The following is a 20,015-nucleotide window of genomic DNA, read 5'->3' as shown; positions in this document are numbered from 1 at the left end:
CTCTGGCCATCCGAAGCATTAGATGACAGTCGGCAGATGGCGCTGTGGAGACACGTGAGTTGATTGAGTCAAAGGACAGCGGTGCTGTTCTAAAGTAGTGTGTGTGTCTGCGTGTGCAGTGTTTTAAGTGTACTTAATACCTAACATATTTTGCTAAATGTGTCGTTACGTTCTTTTGGGTTAATTTTCTGACCAGACCTTCTGAGTTTGTGCATGGTCATCGTCCTAGTTCGTGAATCTCAAAATTATTCTCTCAGTCTAATTGACAACAGTTGATCTTCGTCGGGTCGAGCGCGTTGAACCCAATGTAAACAAACCCCGGTCCGCGGTCGAAGATTAGCTGTTTTCATCCACAAATTCGCCTGGAATCATCATCAGCGGCTTTTACTGGCCTTTAAAGTGTGTTGGCGTCAACGCGAGATGATTCGGCCGTGTAGTCAGGCCTTGGACTGAAGTTAAAGCCATTTATTTGAGTCTGTCAGAGTGTCAGATTCGTCTCGAGGCCTCATATCTGTGGATGAGGAAGTGAACGGACCGAGCTCACCCAGGTGATCAAATGCTCTTTATTTATATATGTTTTATTAGGTGACTGCATGATAAAAACATTTTAATCCGATAAGTCTGTCAGAATCTCTCTGTTAGCTGTTGAAGCACGAAGCGGTTCGTTAGCATGCTGGCGCAATGCTAATTTTGGCCTAGAGAGCTAAGCGGCTAACTGTATGTTTATAAATATGATTCAGGCTGTAGTTATGTTTAACATTGTGTCTTGGTCCAGATAAGACGAAATCGAATACCTAAATGCCATTGTGACCTTAATTATATATCAGTATGTTATCGCATTTGGTTACTTTGACCTGCCATAGATTTGACAGGTATGTGTGCTAACTAGTTAGCTTGGTTATTAGCTTTGCGTGCCGTTAGAGTAGGTTTTGACTGACATTTCGTTTTACGGTTTGTCATATTTTGTATATAATTTTGTGACTTGTTACTGTTGTATTCATGGTCATAAATGTGATAAAACCTTTCTTGATTTATGACATGCGCTGATAAGCTATTTATCTAAGCTATTGATGTTTACTTGTACCTTAGTTGTCATGATTTTGGGAATTTAAGATAAATATTTATGTGTGTGTAAACATTTCAGTGTCAGTCAAACTAGCTGCTGCTATCATCCTGCGTCATTCAGTTCAGACTTTGACAGCTGCCTGCTGAAGGGACACTAGCTGTGTCTGTTTTAAGGTTATGCTATTCTGTGCCAAAGAACAATTTATCTCCAGTGATATCACTAGTCTCAATAGAGTGTCAATGATTTATTGTCACTTAACACAAATATTTTCATTATTTTATTACTAATTAATGCAATTATTAATGTAATAAAAGGATTGTTCTCTTGTACAGGAGAAAGGATCCCATTTCATGGGAGAATCCTCTTTCCTTTACTCCTGGGTGAACCGGTGATCTGTCAAAATGGGTATGTACTTTGTTTATAAAAATGAGACAAAATACTGAATTTTTATTTATTAGTAGTACAAATGATGAAATGTCTTTAAAGGGTTAGTTCACCCAAAAATGAAAATTCTGTCATTAATTATTTACCCTTGTGTCGTTCCACACCCGTAAGACCTTCGTTCATCTTCAGAACACAATTTAAGATATTTTTGATGAAATCTGAGAGGTATATTCTCATCCATAGACAGCAATATAATCAACACTTTCAAGGTCCAGAAAGGTACTAAAGACATTGTTAAAATAGTCAACGTGACTGCAGTGGTTCAACCTTAATTTTATGAAGCGACGAGAATACTTTTTGTGTGCAAAAACAGAACAAAAATAATGACTTTATTCAACAATATCTTCTCTTCTGTGTCATTCTCATAGAGCTTCCAGGTTCTACATCCGAACGCCGACTCATTATTGGCCGGTGTGACTCATTATTGATCACACACGCGTCGTGCTGCTCACGTGATCAGCTTTGGCCAATACTGAGCCGGCATTCGGACGTAAACACGTAAGCCTTCACTGTGCTGACTGCGTCACCTGCGTAAGGATAATGACAGGGAAGAGAAGAGATTGTTGAATAAAGTCGTTATTTTTGTTTTAAGTGTTCTCGTCGCTTCATAAAATTAAGGTTGAACCACTGCAGTCACGTCCACTGTTTTAATGATTTCTTTAGTACCTTTCTGGACCTTGAAAGTAGGGCTGTGCGATATGGCAAAAAAATAAAATCTTAACTGTTTAACTAGTCAACTTAACTTAACTACAATATGATTTAAGTAACATTCTCTTTATTAACAATCTGGTTAAAAAAATGTTCCATTGCAAGTGCACCACACATGAAGTGATCAACATGGTGTAAATGTAAAACAATTTGTTAAATATCTTTGCAGAAAATATGCCTGAAATATGAAGGCAAATGTTGTACAAACTTATCTTAAACACATCCTATAATAATATAAAATAAGAAAATGCTAAATATTTCTTAGCCAAAAAGTAATAGCTATAAATAACACCAGTAATAGGCTATTATTAACAGCAAATGCTTTGTAAAAACAGAAAATAACAGCAGCTTTCAGCCTGTCACCATCATGCAAACATGAAATATCAAACAGGTTTACAGGTTTTTGCATTCCATTGCGCTATTTGTCCTATTGTGTTTATGTTTGGCGGACATGTTTAGGTGTTGCACTTGTCTCGCGTCTTTTGTGACGTCTCACCCGTGAAACAGCATTCTAAAAACACGGCGGTCAAGTTAAAAAAAAAAAAAAAAAAAAGCTCAACTCGCGTTTAATATCTTTGCCTTTTTTACTCATTCCACTGCCTGCGTCTCATTTTTATAACGCAATAAAGCATTTCTGAATGAACAGCCGCTTAAGAATAGTGATGTGTTCTACGTTCATGGAGCGTCACATGAGAGCGGATCGTTTTCTTCTCCTAATACGGTTATCATTGCTGTATTTTCAACATGTCTAATTGTGACGCTTGCTAACATTTTTATTCAAAATCGCGATTTCTCGATTTTAAAAAATAATAAAATCGAAAAAATCGGAAAAATCGCCCAGCCCTACTTGAAAGTGTCGGTTAAATTGCTGTCTATTGGTGAGTCATATACCTCTCGGATTTCATCAAAGATATCTTAATTTGTGTTCTGAAGATGAACGAAGGTCTTACGGGTGTGGAATGAAATGAGGGTGAGTAATTAATGACAGAATTTTCATTTATTTCCATTTCATTTTTTTCAATAAAATTGTAAGGTACAGCGTACTTATTGTGTTCATATATTAGACTGCGAAAAAGGTTAGGGACAGGTATGGTGGTATGATTAGGTTTAAGGGTGGGTTAAGGGGCAAGGAAAGGGTCAACAGTGTAATTAATTACATCTGTAATTACATGCAGGAATTTTAAATATAAATACAACGTAAAACCTGTACACATGTGCATTGGGTCAAATGATTGATTTAAATATTATTACATAGCAAGTAGTTAAAGACACATACTATAAAGTGGGACCATAAGTATTAATAATTATAATGAGAATTTGTAATACTAATATGTTGTAGATGAACAGGAGGCCCTGAATTCCATCATGCAAGACCTGGTGGTACTGCATCGATCCAGTCGACCATCTGGTCTGTCTGACCTGAGCAAACCCAAGGCCTCTTCTCCAAAGAACCAGGTCTGCATTGCCTCTTTTTGTAATTCACATCAGCACTAGCTGCTTACAGTGTTTGTTTGTTTTTTTCCCCTAGAGAAATGAGTTGGATCAAAACTTCAATGAAACATTGCCTAATAAAGCCCGCTTTAATGCATTGTGCATTTAAAAAGAGCTCAGACCAAAACTGCAAAAATAATATATATGTCAAATAAGTATTATAAATCATTACTACAGCATTTACCACTGTAACTTGCACACATGCAAACACAGCGTGTACTGTAAATATGACTGATAAAGGTGATGACATGTGTCAGTGTACACAGGCTAACCACTTCATACTGTAGCATAGGGATAAGTCTTGTTTAAAAATGACTTACTCCGCTTCCAAAGATGCACAACTTTGAGGCGACTCTGGCCGAGCAGCAGTTTGTGCTTGTCCAAATTAATTGCTTACAATTACAAAATGAGCATACAATAGTAGAAATAAGCCTTTTTAATGAAAATAAATATCCATATATAATAAAAATGTTCAATAGATACATACAAATGTTTAATAGATTTGTTTAATTTAGTTTTATACTATTTTATGTTCTTATATACAAATATTTTGTTCTTGTATGACAAGTAATAATATCAAGGATTACTGGGTTTTACATGATTCTTTTTTTGAAAAAGCAGTATGTACACAGTTTTCTACATTTTTAAATGCAGTGTACAGTGTTTATTATAAGGGTTTAGAACACATCTCAGTACTCGCTACTTGTCAGTACTTTTAAATAAGCTACTCTTTTACTTTTACTCAAGTAGTTTTTAGTACTATTTTCTCTACTCACACTAGGGCTGCCCTTGACTAGTGATCGACCGATATTGATTTTTTTTAGTACCGATAATTTGTTTATGTGCCTGATAACTGATATGCAAAATTTTGGTCAACTAAGCCTCTTCTCGGCAACGGTTAGTCAACTATTAGGGGGCAGCCCTAACTCGCGCACAATTTTTTGGAAAGTAATGGTACTTTTAATTGAGTATATATTTTTTTCATTACTCTTTCCACCCCGAATATCCTTCACAACTGCAAACTGGCATTCAGATCTTCTTCCATTTAGTTAGTGATGCAATTCGGAGATCCAAGGTCAGATGATTAAATTGATTTTTATTGCTTAACAAGATATAATCAGAAAATAAATGATAAACATATTAATTGTGAATGGTAAAAATGTGAATTTAATAAATGACAAATATCAATACAGACAGTTATCAATCAACTTCCAACATCTCTGAAATATTGAAGTTCGACATACAAGTATTATCAAAGTAAAATGTTAGTAATATTCTTAATCAAACTTTAGTAAAATCTTAATAAAAGTTTAGTAATCTTAATCCAATCCAAATATAATGTTAATCAAAAGTTTAAGTATAAATCTATAAATCTAAATCTATGAGTCTGAGCCAAAGGTTCTTTCCTAAGAAAAACAGAGTTTGACGAGATCTCGTTGATATGCAAAGAGCAGAAATTAAGTCACCATCGAGAAATATCAAATAGTGACTGAAAAATACAGAAGAAATGGTGCCCTTCTTTATACCCAAAAACCAGACATCATTAAACCACAAAACCTATTACAGTGAATCAAAAAAATAATACAACTGTCTCAGCACTTCACAAATTCAAAGTGCAGTCTGACAAAGGATTAGATGGACAAACGAGGTATCAGTTCCTCTTTTCATGAAAATCAGATACATCTGTGAAGACCAAGATCAATTATAATGTATTTTGGCCCTTGTATTGGTTACGTTTGTAGACATGACCTTTCAAAAGATATTTGTACTTTAACACCCTAGCATTTACATATGCCAAAAGAAGCTTCCAGAAAGTGTGTACGTGCATAGCAGCTTTTAGAAAAATATACCAGTCAGAAATGAAGCCCTTAAAAGGCCTTTTCATAAGAAAAACAGTGTACATTGGCCATAAAATTATAAAACAATAACTGATTATAATATTATTGATTAAATTATTGATCATAGGCAAGAAAAACATTGTCATTTTCAATCTTCACTCAAAAATATATTATTTCTATAAAAATATAATTAAGATGTTAAAAACATAAACATTAATTTTCTTCTTAGCCCGCATCAGTTAGCAACACCCAACTTCTTACGATACAATCAATCCCAAAGGACGAAATCAAGTCCCACTCTACGCTTTTCTCATTCCAGAAGTTGTTTCACTAAGATATACATCACAATAGGGAAGAAAAGACTATCGCAACACATCTGTTGCGTGTCGACTTTAAAATGCCTAAGTAATTGTCAGCTTTTTAAAAATATGCAATATTTTTCCTCAGTATTTATGTACTTTTTTTTCAATCTGAGGAACTTTTCATTTAAATCAAACAGTCTGTGTGGAACAGCCTGAGTAGATTCAAAATATTTAAAGCAAGATGTAAAATACTGAAGAAAAATCTACTGAAAATTATTTTATTAACACAAATTTAATCATTCTGTTTCAGTCATTATATGTATATTCACCAATATGAAGTATAAAAACATTTAAATATATTAAATGTATATATTTGCAAATACGTTGTAATGTATTAATATACCACATACACTTCAGTGATGTTGCAAACATTGAATAGATTCATGGAAAGGGACAATTCGAACTGATTCATGGAAGTTAACTACTTTATTGCCCTTTTTATACCAAAGTTTCAATAAGAGGCTTCATTAAAACATGTTTGTATTAACAGAGTTGAAACTAATCTAATGATGTAGTCACAGGCAAATAAAAAGTGCACAAAAATCAATGCATTATTCACATTGTTGATTAATTTTATATCGCCCACAAAAATCATTGCAAATATATATTGACTGTTCGGTAGGTTTCAGACTGTTGTGAATATGGCTGTGTGCATTGAGAGATATGTGTAAAACTGTGTTTGCTTGTCCACAGAATGATGTAAGGGTGAAGTTTGAGTACAGAGGAGAGAAGAGGTAATGACACACAAGTCCTGCTTCTGCTCTACATCACTTCCTATTTTTATCACTTCCCTCTAGAGGTTTCTCTTAATTAAACCTGTCTGACTGAGCCCTGTAGTCGCTGTGTAATGGATGTTGGTGTTAGTTTGTCCAAACCTGCATTTTTATTCCCAGTCCTTGAGGATCACTTCACACAACACAAGATGTTTTCCTCTAAGCAAATTGTGGCTTTGTGTAGTCATGTTTTTGTGTGCATCTTGGTATCTGTATGCAAAGACTAAGGACCTAAAACTGCCAGAAGAGACTCCTTGAGTCAGAATATGAGATAATAATATTTTTAGTTTTTTTGTCATTTTCATGTAGTCACTATAACTTCAATGCAATGCTAATTGTGTAATTATTATAATTAGAGTATGCATTTGGAGGAACTTTTTGATTGATTCTGTTGAAGTAGCAGATGATGGTGTGATTTATAATGTATTATCTGTTGCTTAAGGATCCTGCAGTTCCCTCGACCTGTCAGTCTGGAAGATCTGAGCGCCAAAGCTAAAGTAGCATTTGGGCAGAGCATGGATCTGCATTACACCAATAACGAGGTAAGAGATGCCACAGCTTTATCACCTTTATGATATTGTATTTATTAGAATGTTTTGATATGTGGCTGCCATAGTTCTTGTTTTCCTGCCGATTTACCTTTTCTCTTTCCTGTAGCTTGTGATTCCATTGAGTACTCAGGATGATCTGGATAAAGCTGTGGAGCTGTTGGATCGTTCAGTGCATATGAAGAGCCTAAAAATCTTGCTGGTGCTCCCCTCTTGCACTCAGGTCAGTGCTCATTATAAACCATGCTCAGAGAGGAAAGTGTCTGAGACCTGTGACCTAATATAAAAGCTAAATGCCTTAAATGTAATATAGATGTTTACTTTGTGCACTTTCAGAATTCTGTCTCCAGTAAGGACCTGTTGCCTGCTCATGAGAACTTGGACAACACAGACTTCAGTGCTGCAGATAAAAAGAGCATGTTGGCACTCATAGGTGGGTTGCATTCAGTGTTTCTGAATTGCATCCTTATCAAAAAGTCAACTTAAAATCGAAATGTACTTTCTTCATTTTATGTTCTTGGCTTTATTGTGCACAATTCCCTCGTAATCTTTAAAAAAATAACTTCCCCCTCCTACTTGCAGCGACTTCTCTTCTCTTCTCTCTGATGACATGTTTTCTGGCATGAGGGCGGGACAACCTGTCACTCACACGAGATCGCTGCTGTAGCAAACTACAACAATCCAATGAATGATCCAATCAAATCCCGATGGACAAAATCATTTTTTTTTCTTGTTCAATAAGCGATTTCACTTGTATATACGTCACAATAGGAAAGAAAAGACTATCGCAACTTGCGTTTAATGACGACTTAAATAATCTTTTATCAAAATATAATGACTTGTTCTTCCTCTCAAATGACTGGACTGATACTTTTTCAACCCCACTGCTCCAACTACCTGAAACTACTCTGTTCAGATTATGAAAGTACATAAGTTGATTCTTCAAATAGATCCACAACCTAAATGACAAACAATCCATTTTAAGCTTTCTGTCTGTGTCCTCTCTCTCTCTCTCTCTTGCTCCCTCTTCAGGTTCTCAGTCAACCGATCGTAGTTCTCCTCCTCCAGGCTATATTCCTGATGCTCTGCAGCAGGTTGCCAGAAACGGCTCTTTCACCAGCATCAACAGTGAGGGCGAGTTCATACCAGAGAGCATGGACCAGGTACATAGTCTGATAACATATCTGGTTTGGCTGATGTGGGTGTACCAAAGCAATAGCATAATCAGTGTCTTGATAGCTTGTTTATCTTTGTCTTTCTTTCTCTCTTTAGATGCTGGATCCTCTGTCTATGAGTAGTCCTGAGAATTCAGCATCAGGCAGCTGTCCTTCCCTGGACAGTCCACTTGATAGGTAAACAAATAACTGATACGTGAAATCAGTGCCTTGTCTATAGGTGTCTTCTATTGGTGCATTACTGTAAATGCAATTTTTGCTTGTTTACAAACTCAAATGAAAATTTTCTTTACTAACTCACCCTCAAGTGGTTCGAAATCTGTACGAGTTTCTTTCTTCTGTTGAACACAAAAGAAGATATTTTAAAGAATGTGGATAACCAGACAGTTGATGACACCCATTGACTTCCATAGTAGGAAAAAAAAACTTTCTTTAAAATATCATCTTTTGTGTTCATCAGAAGATAGAAAATCATACAGGTTTGGAACAACATGAGAGTGAGTAAATGATGACAGAATTTTCATTTTTGGGTGAACTATCCATTTAATGTATTTTCTGTAGAAATTGACAGCATGTCACAGATTTTGTTGGCAGATCTGAACTTGTATTAACAGCATTCTTTTAACCTGTGTCAGGATGCCACATGACATGACCAGGCATCCAGTGACAATCACAGAAACTTTTGATCTCACAGACATGCCCTATCGTTCAAAAGTTTGTGGTCAGTAAGATTTTTTTAAAAGAAATGTATGTTTTTGTATTCAGCATAAGTTCATTCAATTGTTCAAAAGTGATAGTTCTACTGCTATTGTTACAAAAGAGTTCTATTCCATATAAAAGCTGTTATTTTTAAATGTATCATGGTTTCCAAAAATATATATGTTAGCAGCTGTTTTCAACATTGATAATGATAAGAAATGTTTCTAAAGTTTTAAATTGCATTCTTAAACTGTTTTTTTATTAAAATAAATGCAGCCTTGGGGGCCATATGTGATTTCTTTCAAAAACATTAAAAAATCTCACTGACCCCAAAATTTTGACCGGTATTGTACAGTTTAGTTGTACTTAGATTAATAATACTGAGAATACTGAGTGACTTACTGATCTCTTACAGTGATACCTATCCCAAATCCCGTATGCCTCGAGCCCTGAGCTACCCAGATAACCATCAAGAATTCCCTGGTAAGCTCTTGCTGACTTTTCTGCTTTGTCACAAGAAACCTCTTATTAGTTTGTATTCGCAATCTATCATTTTTCTACGCTGTTTCACAGAGTACGATATACCAGTGTTTGAAAAATCGGGGAAGGGAGGAACCTATCCTAGGCGATATCACATCTCGTTTGGTCTGCAGGACTACAGCGATGGTGAGGTTATATTGTCTAAACGGATCATCTTTCCAAAAAGCATAACCATGCATCCTGAACTTGCATGCGTTGTTCCTAAATTGGATCTTCTTTCTCCACTCAGGACGGAAGACCTTTCCAAGGGCGCGGCGGACACAGGCTCATGGTTTTCGTTCTCCAGTGAGCTTCAGTCCTACAGAGCAGCAGAGCCCCAGCACTAGCAGTGGAAGCAGCATCTTTACTCCTGAGCTAGAGGAACCAGGGCGCAGACGCCGCGGCAGTGATATAGAGCCCAGCTCGAACCCCACTCTATCAGTCATGGACATCAGCCCTCCCAGCCGCTGTGAGTAGGTTTAGGGCTGAGAGGAGGACATGTTGTGTTGTAGCAGTTTGCTTTGTACTAACATTGTTCCCATTGTGGGTGATCTAATGTTAACCTGGTGTTTACATACTTCAACTTCAGCCTGTGATCACTGAATGATGGTTTTCTATAAGCAGATATAGTTTATACTAGTTCTGATTTGTCAGATGTGACTAATTGTCCTTGAGTTTGAGAATAACACATTTGCATTTATAATTTGCCCAATAATTTAAAGCTCTTACTGTGCACAATGTATACATTCTGTTAAAAAATTTGGGGTCAGTAAGATTTTGTTTTTTAAAATTTATTGAGCAAGGATGCATTAAATTGAACAGTAAAGATGTTTGTTCCAAATATTTTTATTTTAAATTAATACTGTTCTTTTGAGGTTTCTATTATTCAAAGAATCTTGGAAAAAAATATATTAGAAAAATATATGAAAACATTTACACAAACTCTTTTAAATGTAGTAAAAAAGAGGTTATTTTAAATGGTAATATTTCACAATATTATGTTTTTACTGTATTTTTGATCAAATAAATGCAGCCTTGGTGAGCATAAGAGACTTCTTCCAAAAACATTAAAAAATCTTACCAACCCCAAATGTTTTAACTGTCATGTACATGTGCAACCAGTAATATCGTTCTTTTCTCCATCCAATCGAAGTCCTGCCCTACAAAATTTCTTAACCTGCTGTAATCCACTATAAATTACTTTTTGAAAATGTATGGTCTTTTATAAATTACAAATCCAGTAAACATGAAGATCTAGAAAAGTCATTTAAGTTAGTTGGTTAAAAATGTAATGTATATTGTGGTGTTCTCTGTGTAATCTTCTCTCCTCTCTGCGTTTAGCCCCTCGGGCTCCCACAAACTGGCGTCTAGGGAAGCTTTTGGGGCAAGGAGCGTTTGGGCGAGTGTTTCTATGCTACGATGCGGACACCGGCAGAGAACTTGCTGTTAAACAGGTTCAGTTTGACCCAGATAGTCCAGAAACGAGCAAGGTGAACAGTTTTTTTCAGGCTTTGTAAGGTGGACACCTTTTTAATATTGTGTCTAGTGAACCTTTGCACTTTTTTTGTATGTGTGTTCAGGAGGTGAGTGCTCTGGAGTGTGAGATTCAGCTGCTGAAAAATCTTTTCCATGAGCGCATTGTTCAGTACTATGGCTGCTTGCGGGACACACATGAAAGAACGCTTTCCATCTTTATGGAATACATGCCTGGGGTAAGTGCATGTTAATTCACAGACTTGAACGCACATGTTCTTGAGTGCTGACTATGTTTCCTAGAGTTTTTGCAGTGTGGAAGCACCAAAAAGGGCAACTTCCTAAACTAAACGATAGTATTTTTAAAATTAAAATACAATTTATTACTAAATCATCTAAATGTTTATATGTAACTATATTTTTGTGCGTAATTACAATGTTATTAATCTCACTAACAGTAAATATGCGTAACACACTGACAGTTCTTGGTTTTTCACATGTAGGACATGACTGAAAAGATATCTTGTGGTTCAGTAAATGAGATGTTAATAACTGCCCTAATAGATTCAGTGAGTTCATTTAGTGAAGAATTTGTGCAACCAGCCTGTCTGTGCAACATATTTCTTATGTGTTTATCCCTGTAAACAAAACATTTTTTGTGAGAGAAATTTGACAAGTTCCAGAAAGGATGCTAGTAGATACTGTCTTATTTTTGAAATGTTGAATTTTTGAAATTTGTCCATAGGGCTCCATTAAAGACCAGCTGAAGTCGTACGGAGCTCTGACGGAGAATGTCACACGTAAATACACACGGCAGATACTTGAAGGCGTGTGCTACCTTCACAGTAACATGATTGTTCACAGAGACATCAAAGGTGAGCCAACTGCATGCCCTGATGTCCTGATGTTGTCAGTCATGACAGGCTGAATTGCATATATATTCTGCAATAATGAAAGTGTAGCATTAACTTTTTGTTAAACTTTCTTTCAATGTCTCAATCTTCCAGTGCTTTTGCATCTACGTTAGCAGAATATTCAAAATTATTCTAAAAATGAACATTGTCTCAAGTCAGTACTGTTGTCATTACATTTTCTGCTTTGTAAAATAGAACCGGTACTTTCTTATATTTAATTTATCATCACACAAGTTTTGTTTTTTTTTCTCTCCCCGGGTCAAGATACCCCCACCCCCCCATAATGAACATTTTCCCCCCTGTTCTTTTATTCATGCAGGTGCCAATATCCTTCGGGACTCTGCAGGTAATGTGAAGCTGGGTGACTTTGGAGCGAGTCGGCGGCTCCAGACCATCTGCCTGTCTGGAACGGGCATCAAGTCAGTGACAGGTACACCCTACTGGATGAGCCCTGAGGTCATCAGCGGAGAGGGGTATGGCAGGAAAGCTGATATCTGGTAAGCCCTCGTCTGCATGAAATTAAAATTCACCCACATTTTTTTTTTTTCTAAATTCTTATTGATGTTGTTGTGAATGTTTCATCCGTGCAGATGTTTAAATTGTTTTGAGCTCATAATTTTTAATCAAAATGTCATAACTTGACCTTTTAGTGAAATGACAGACTTCTCTCTAGTGATGGAAAAGTCTGTCATTCAGTCTTTTACTCCACTTCTACTGTAAGCTTGCATACATTTTTCTCCATTCAATCAATAACCGGGTAGAACCAAGTCCCGGCCTACTTTTTTTCTTTCCCCCGATATTAATAATGTTAGAAACGGGACAGGACTATTTTTAATTGAGTATCACAATTTCAGCTAAAGAGTGCCAAGTTTAAAGTCACAATGAACCAAAAATAGCATTCTTGAAGAAAAATGCTATTTCTAGTTCATTGCGACTTTAAATTTGGCACGTGGCACTCTTTTGCTGAAATTGTGATACTCAATTAAGAATAGTCCGATCCTGTTTCTAGCATCACCTAAGAACACTATTAGGAAAGATTGCTTTTGTGTGTCTCACGTTAATGATTCTAATTCCGCCCTGATTCCAGGAGCATCGGCTGCACCGTGGTGGAGATGTTGACTCAGCGGCCGCCCTGGGCGGAGTATGAAGCAATGGCAGCCATTTTTAAAATCGCCACTCAGCCCACCAACCCCACTCTGCCGCCTCACGTGTCGGACCACTGCCGTGATTTCCTTAAACGGATTTTTGTGGAGACTAAACAGCGTCCCGCTGCTGAGGACCTATTGCGGCACACTTTTGTCCACTAGCCACTCCCCCTTCCATCTCTGATTAATCAGAGACTTCCATAAGTGTCTATAGGACCATCCCCTTTTGAGACTCCTCCCAGCAGGCCTAAGAGCCCCCACTGGACCAGAGCGCATAGCGAAGAGGGCAATGGCCTAATCTCACACCTCTGCTGGGGCAGGACGGTGATTTGGAGCAGCTTGATTCCGTACGAAAACATTGCACCTTAATTTCACTCAGGGGTAAGTACCCCTAAAGACTAATGGATATCGGTACCCCAAAAGACTAAAGGATGTTGTCTTTTAAAGGCTTTCGTTTATTATGTTTTGAAATCCCCCATGATTGTGAGCCTTAGCTCTGGGGAGTCCGGTTGGGTTCTGGATGCACTGGTTTAATGCAGGAAGATCTCGGAATGTCAACCCCAGAACAAGGCAGGTACGCCAATACGCTGCTAAAGGGTAAAAGGAAAATAATGAAATGAAACCGAATAGATGACAGGATGTATAGGACTCTCCTGCTCAGCTGTCATGGCTCCTAAAAGTTCTCATTTTCTTGCACAGTCCTCCTAGAACATACACACACACACGTACATGAACTCTGATCGAAGATCTTACTGTAGAATATTTACTCACTATGCTGTACAAACATTTACGTTTGCTGACCTTCCGATCGCAACCACATACCGGAGTGTATTCGCTCTCTCTAGCTCTAGAATTCGTCAGGATCTCTTGTACCCGTTTCTTTCTACCTTCTGCTTTGTTTCTGTTTTTACTGTGTGCCTTTTTACAAACGTCTCCTTCTTCTTTTTTTGGATTCTGCTCTGTCTTAAGTGTCCAATCATTTTTCTAGAATTTTATAGGTTTAATGCACAGCTACTCACAAGTTTTTCTGACTTTGTACAGAAATTATTTAGGACAGCTCGGCTCTCCATGCTGTTTCTAGATCGGCTTAAGCAGCTCCGCTCTGCCTTTTTCCCCCTTTTTGGTCCCTCTGCTGGCAAACTGATCTCGGGTCAGATTCACCTGTGCATTCTTTCAACACAGTGCCGTACACTTCAATCTGATCAGGTAGGCAGGTTGAATACACACTCACTCACCAAAGCGAAAAACCCAGACCACACAGGCAGGGTTTAGTGCCTGGACATTAGTTCACCAACATTTTACAGTAAGAATCACTTTGATTCCAGTATAAATCTCAAGAACAGAGAGCGTTAGATTGGAATAGAGAAAAAGATGGCTCTTAACAAGAAAGTTGAAACTGTAAGTGCACTTCCAGTGAACACAACACAACCTGGATCCTTTCTGCTGATATTTTCCATTCCAGAAGTCTGATGCTGTAATTCATCAGCAGTGTTCTCATCAGATGTTCTCACTCTAATGTATTTCTGCAGGTTTCAGAATATGCAGAATTTCACAGATCGTAACAATACTCAGCACTTGACAGTACTTAACGGTTTGCCTATAAATTAACCTCGCTATCCCACGATGCCTTGGGACTTGTCAAGCACTTGGTTACACACTCTCTGCTAGTGCACACTCCTGGATATTTAAGTGAGCAGTCATGTTGCTGTTCAAGATCTCTCCTCCACATAGTGCTGTAGTGCCTGCCTTCAGATGTAGGTGAATACATTCTTTTTTTCGGGGGTTACCCTTGCTCCTCCCATAATTCTTTGGGTTTGTTTTCTTCATTCCCCGTGTCACAAACTGCCATTCTTAATTTGAAGGTTATTCATTTCCCCTTTCTCATAAATATGAGAGTATGGTACTTGTAATTTAACATACATGTATGTTTATTAAATAGTCATATAATGGAAACACAAACATTTAAAATTCAAGCAGTGATTTCATACTGCTTGTTTTGAAAGCTTGTTTCCACCACTAAATAAAAAAAAAGTTATATTTTTTATTGCAATTCTGCCTTTTTTTTCCTCAGAATTGCATGATATAAACTCACAATTGTGTTACAAAGTCAAAATTGAGAGATATAAAGTCGCAATTGCGTCTTATAGTCAGAATTGCAAAATATAAACTCGCAATTCTGACTTTTTTTTTTCCCAGAATTGTTTATATCTACCAATTGCATGCAATTGTGAGTTATAAAGTTAGAATTGTGAGATATAAACTTGCAATTCTGAGAAAATAAAGAGTTTCTCACAATTCTGATTTTATCACTCGCAATTGCAGTTCTGGCTTTATTTCTTGCAGTTGTTTATATCTCACAGTTCTGAGAAAAGAAGTCAGAACTGCGAGTTTATATCTTGTAATTGTGAGAAATTGAGTTAAACCGCAATTGTTAGTTTATAACTCTCAGTTCTGACTTTTCTCACAATTGTGAGTTTATATCTCGCAAGAAGTCAGAATTGCGAGATAAAAAGTCGCAGTTACCTTTTTATTTTTTATTAAGTGGCTGAAACAAGCTTCCATAGCTTGCTTAAAGTCACCTGAGAATAAAAATAAAAATAAGCTCTGTACTTGCAGGCCGTTCGCACAGGACATGCTCTGTCTGGGCTATCTGTAAATTGTTGGTCAATTTTACACATGTGGGTCAATGACATTATGCCATACATTTTTTTTTTTTTTTTCAAAAATATATATTAAAAATGCTGTATGTATATTACATTAATATGTACTGTGATGAGCATATTTTTAATTTCTAAATTACAATTATTTTGATATATTTTTCACAATCATGACAGTGTGCCAAAGTCAAGTCTCTTAAAATAGTAGATAATTTATGACCATACCTATTTTTATGTTTAAAATAGGTTAGTTCAGGAAATAAAATGTCTTGTGGTGTAATGATATTTACTTTAATACAAGATTTAATAAAATGTACACTCACATACTCAATAATAGTTATTGGTTAAACTTAGTTTAGAGTCTAACTCTAACCCATATGAAACCACCATGAATACAAAAAGTTAATTTTTAAGAATCACAGGCGCTATTATTTGTCATTGACCCATGTGTCTGCAGATCATTGTTAGTTTTTTAAAACAATGGACCAATGAACACGTCTAAAAATACATTCTGGTCAAATGGGATCTGTCTTTTTGTCTGAACGTGTCCTGTGTGAACGCTGTAACTGTAGCAGCGTAAACTACCCCCGGCCAATAGATTGTGATAATATGACAGAAACGAGCTTTGCTGTCTGTAGGGGTAGCTATATGATTACACTCCAAGCAAACGTTTACAGTTTTGTTTTTTGTTGGTCTACCTCCATTGTGTAGAGTTACTTTGGAATGATTTCATGCGGCTGTTCCAGATCATGATATCTGGGAGCAAAAATCATGGAAGATCCGCTCACACAATAGACCCAACTCTATCCGAGTCCAACCTTGGCCTACAGCCATTTAAAAAGGGGCATGCCCACTTTGTAAGCCCCATGCAGCTCTTTTTTCTTTTGGTGTTCTTTTATGATGCCATGTGATGCGGGCCCGCTGTTGCCAACCTTGGGTTGCTGTGGCAGTATTTGAAGGAATTTCTCCGCACCCAGTATGAGTAAAATTTCTGGTCTGTAGAGGTTTAAAGTGCCAGTTCGTAGAACTAAATCCACATTTATATTGATTTAAGCAGTGAAAGCATTACTTGTTCAGATGGTGTACAGACATACCACAAGAAAAGTAAGTAGTGTATGTTTGTAATGTATGTACTGTTAATTTTCTTTTGATGCTGAAATGTTTGCACATTTTGAGACCATGATTTTTACACTGATTTTAATACTTTTGCCAGTGTTCGTCAGTCATTCTGTGTGTTTGTGTGTGAGTCTGAATGCTTGATTTCTGTTCAAGAGGATCTGAGATAAAACGGTTGCCCTGGTTACCAGATTTGTTGGCTAAGTTGGTCACATGGTCACTCGCTGATGCTCTCGTTTGGCACTTCTGTCTGTGGTAAATTCATTGCCACCGCTATGTCGTTACCGTTCCTTGCGGAATTAACACGCAAACGATGGCTGGTTCTTTTGTAAATAATGAGAGACAAATGTCTAAATGCTGACCAGTGCCAAAGAAACTGACTTGGACCAACATGACTGGTATCCTGGCTAGAGGATGGTTTAATGCAAATCGGGAATCTTCCTACTGGAATGTAATGTCAGATTTTTTTTTCACCACTAGGTGGCATCATATAACTATTTGCCTGTATATAAAACGGACTTTTTTTCTTCCAAATATCTCTCAGATTTAACAATAGAGTTCCGTAGCTGCAGAATGCATTGTTTAATTTATGATGATAAGTAATTACAGGAAGTTCTCCGTCAACTCAAACACGCCACTGCTGCCACTCCAGGGTCATGAATGCACTTTGTATTTGTTTGTGCGGATGTTATATTGTCTGAGTGTGTGTTTGTCTGTGTTTCAAAGAGACTTCTGTTCTGTGTGCCGGTTGAGTGAGATTATTGCCAGCGCACTCAATGCCTTGCGCCTTGTACAACTGATGACAGAAAAGTAAAAAAAGAAAGAAAAAAAAGAAAAAAGAAAATACAAAAGAAGATTATAACTCTGAAATGTACGTTTTTGTAGACAGTACACTTATCTGGTACAGAACTTGTATCTGTTGTTTGTTCTCTTTGTCTATTGTATGAGAAAAGCCATGTTTATAATTCAATTTGGTTTGTGACCAATAAGCCTGTTTATATCAAATCTGTATATCAGTGGTACGCATATTTTTTTTATATATATATTTTTATTTTCTCTTTTTTTAACTCAAAATTCTACGCATGATTGGCATCGTAAAGGCCCACCGGGGCTCTGTGGTCTGCTGATGGCAGTACTGATTTGCAGGATGACATTATGAGATTGTCTATGACGGCTGGCACTTGTAAAGTGTTGCTAATGATGATGATGATAAATAAATAATAAAAGATATTTATTTCACATTTCATGGTGCTATATTTATTTTGGTCTTAAGATTATACTAAAGTGTACTGAGGCGCAGCGCACTGATCAGTTACGGTTAGTTCTCATGGAAGGCCTAAAATTATCAGGGAAAAAGACAGAAAAAGTCTTTCTATTTAGTACATGTTAAAGTCATGTTCAGCTGTTAAGTTTTTTTTTTTTTTTTCTTTTTTTCTTTTTTTACAGCTAGAAATTGCTCTTTGTGAGTGCAGTATCTATAAAATTAAATTTGAACATCCTTATCTCATCATCATTTTAAAAAAATATAAATAACATGTAGCCATATTAATAAACATTAATAGAGGCTGCATTTATACAGTAAAAACATTGTGAAACATTATTAAAATTTAAATATCACTTTCCTGTATTAATATACACCAATCAAGCATAACATTATGAGCACTGACAGGTGAAGTGAATAACACTGATTATCTCTTCATCACGGCACCTGTTAGTGGGTGGATATATTAGGCAGCAAGTGAACATTTTGTCCTCAAAGTTGATGTGTTAGAAGCAGGAAAAATGGACAAGCGTAAGGATTTGAGCGAGTTTGACAAGGGCCAAATTGTGATGGCTAGACGACTGGGTCAGAGCATCTCCTAAACTGCAGCTCTTGAGGGATGTTCCCGGTCTGCAGTGGTCAGTATCTATTAAAAGTGGTCCAAGGAAGGAACAGTGGTGAACCGGCGACAGGGTCATGGGCGGCCAAGGCTCATTGATGCACGTGGGGAGCGAAGCTGGCCTGTGTGGTCCGATCCAACAGACGAGCTACTGTAGCTCAAATTGCTCAAGAAATTTAATGCTAGTTCTGATAGAAAGGTGTCAGAATACACAGTGCATCGCAGTTTGTTGTGTATGGGGCTGCATAGCTGCAGACCAGTCAGGGTGTCCATGCTGACCCCTGTCCACCGCCGAAAGCACCAACAGTGGGCACGTGAGCATCAGAATTGGACCATGGAGCAATGGAAGAAGGTGGCCTGGTCTGATGAATCACATTTTCCTTTACAACACGTGGATGGCCGGGTGCATGTGCGTCGCTTACCTGGGAAACACATGGCACCAGGATGCACTATGGGAAGAAGGCACGTACCACCTACCTAAGCATTGTTGCAGACCATGTACACCCTTTCATGGAAACGGTATTCCCTGGTGTTGACTTAACCTCCAAATCCCCCAGATCTCAATCTGATCGAGCATCTATGGAATGAGCTGAACAAACAAGTCAGATCCATGGAGGCCCCACCTTGCAGCTTACGGTACTTGCAATCTCTTGCAAATTAAGCTCAAGAGGCAGAGTTCCAGAAGTCAAAATTAGACTTTATTGTACAAAGCAACAAAGCTGAGATGCCTGCAGGATATCTGAGTTTGTCTCTGGCCTGGGCGCAATTCTTATACCTTTTTCTTATGTTAATTCGCAATAACTTCAGTTTGATACAATTAGGTCTTTCTTTTCTCATCCATCTTATAGTGGCAGCCTGCCAAATGACCGTCAACCCTTATTCATAGGCAAGATGTAACATTTTCCAAGGACAACTGGCTCCTTCTTAGAGGGAAGCCTCACCATGACATCATTCACAGCCAACTGTGGTGTCCTGAAAATACCCCTAACTTGGCTGAATATTCAGTGGGTCACATAACTTTCTCCAATGCTCCTGACCTTGTGACAGTTCTTACAGTCATGTAATAGTGTATAATGTAATTCAAACTATTTCTACAATGGTTTTCTTATATGATTGATAAAACATACCAGCATCTGCTGCTAACATCTTGGTGCCAGATACCACAGCACACCTTCAGGGGTCTAGTGGAGGCCATGTCTCGACGGGT

The 20,015-nt window shown here is 37.4% G+C and overlaps 1 protein-coding gene across 2 annotated transcripts; it reads left to right on the top strand.

The window, feature by feature from the left end:
- Positions 1–23: 23 nt before the first annotated feature.
- map3k2 (mitogen-activated protein kinase kinase kinase 2) lies at positions 24–18,169 on the top strand. 2 transcript variants are annotated; one of them, XM_051896577.1, is made up of 17 exons: positions 24–54; positions 1,399–1,471; positions 3,558–3,673; positions 6,603–6,643; positions 7,125–7,224; positions 7,340–7,453; positions 7,567–7,663; positions 8,263–8,393; positions 8,503–8,582; positions 9,520–9,587; positions 9,678–9,770; positions 9,874–10,092; positions 10,965–11,113; positions 11,204–11,335; positions 11,842–11,971; positions 12,330–12,507; positions 13,098–18,169. In XM_051896577.1, the coding sequence occupies exons 2-17, from the start codon at positions 1,468–1,470 to the stop codon at positions 13,315–13,317; spliced, it is 1,872 nt and encodes a 623-aa protein (XP_051752537.1). In that variant the 5' UTR covers positions 24–54; positions 1,399–1,467; the 3' UTR covers positions 13,318–18,169. The 2 variants fall into 2 exon arrangements, with proteins under 2 accessions (XP_051752537.1, XP_051752536.1); XM_051896576.1 differs by lacking the exon at positions 24–54 and adding an exon at positions 61–548.
- The last annotated feature ends 1,846 nt before the right edge of the window (positions 18,170–20,015 follow it).

Source organism: Ctenopharyngodon idella, chromosome 6 (assembly GCF_019924925.1).
Source record: "Ctenopharyngodon idella isolate HZGC_01 chromosome 6, HZGC01, whole genome shotgun sequence".
Classification (NCBI taxonomy): Eukaryota; Metazoa; Chordata; class Actinopteri; order Cypriniformes; family Xenocyprididae; genus Ctenopharyngodon; species Ctenopharyngodon idella.
This window is presented reverse-complemented; position numbering and strand designations above follow the sequence as displayed.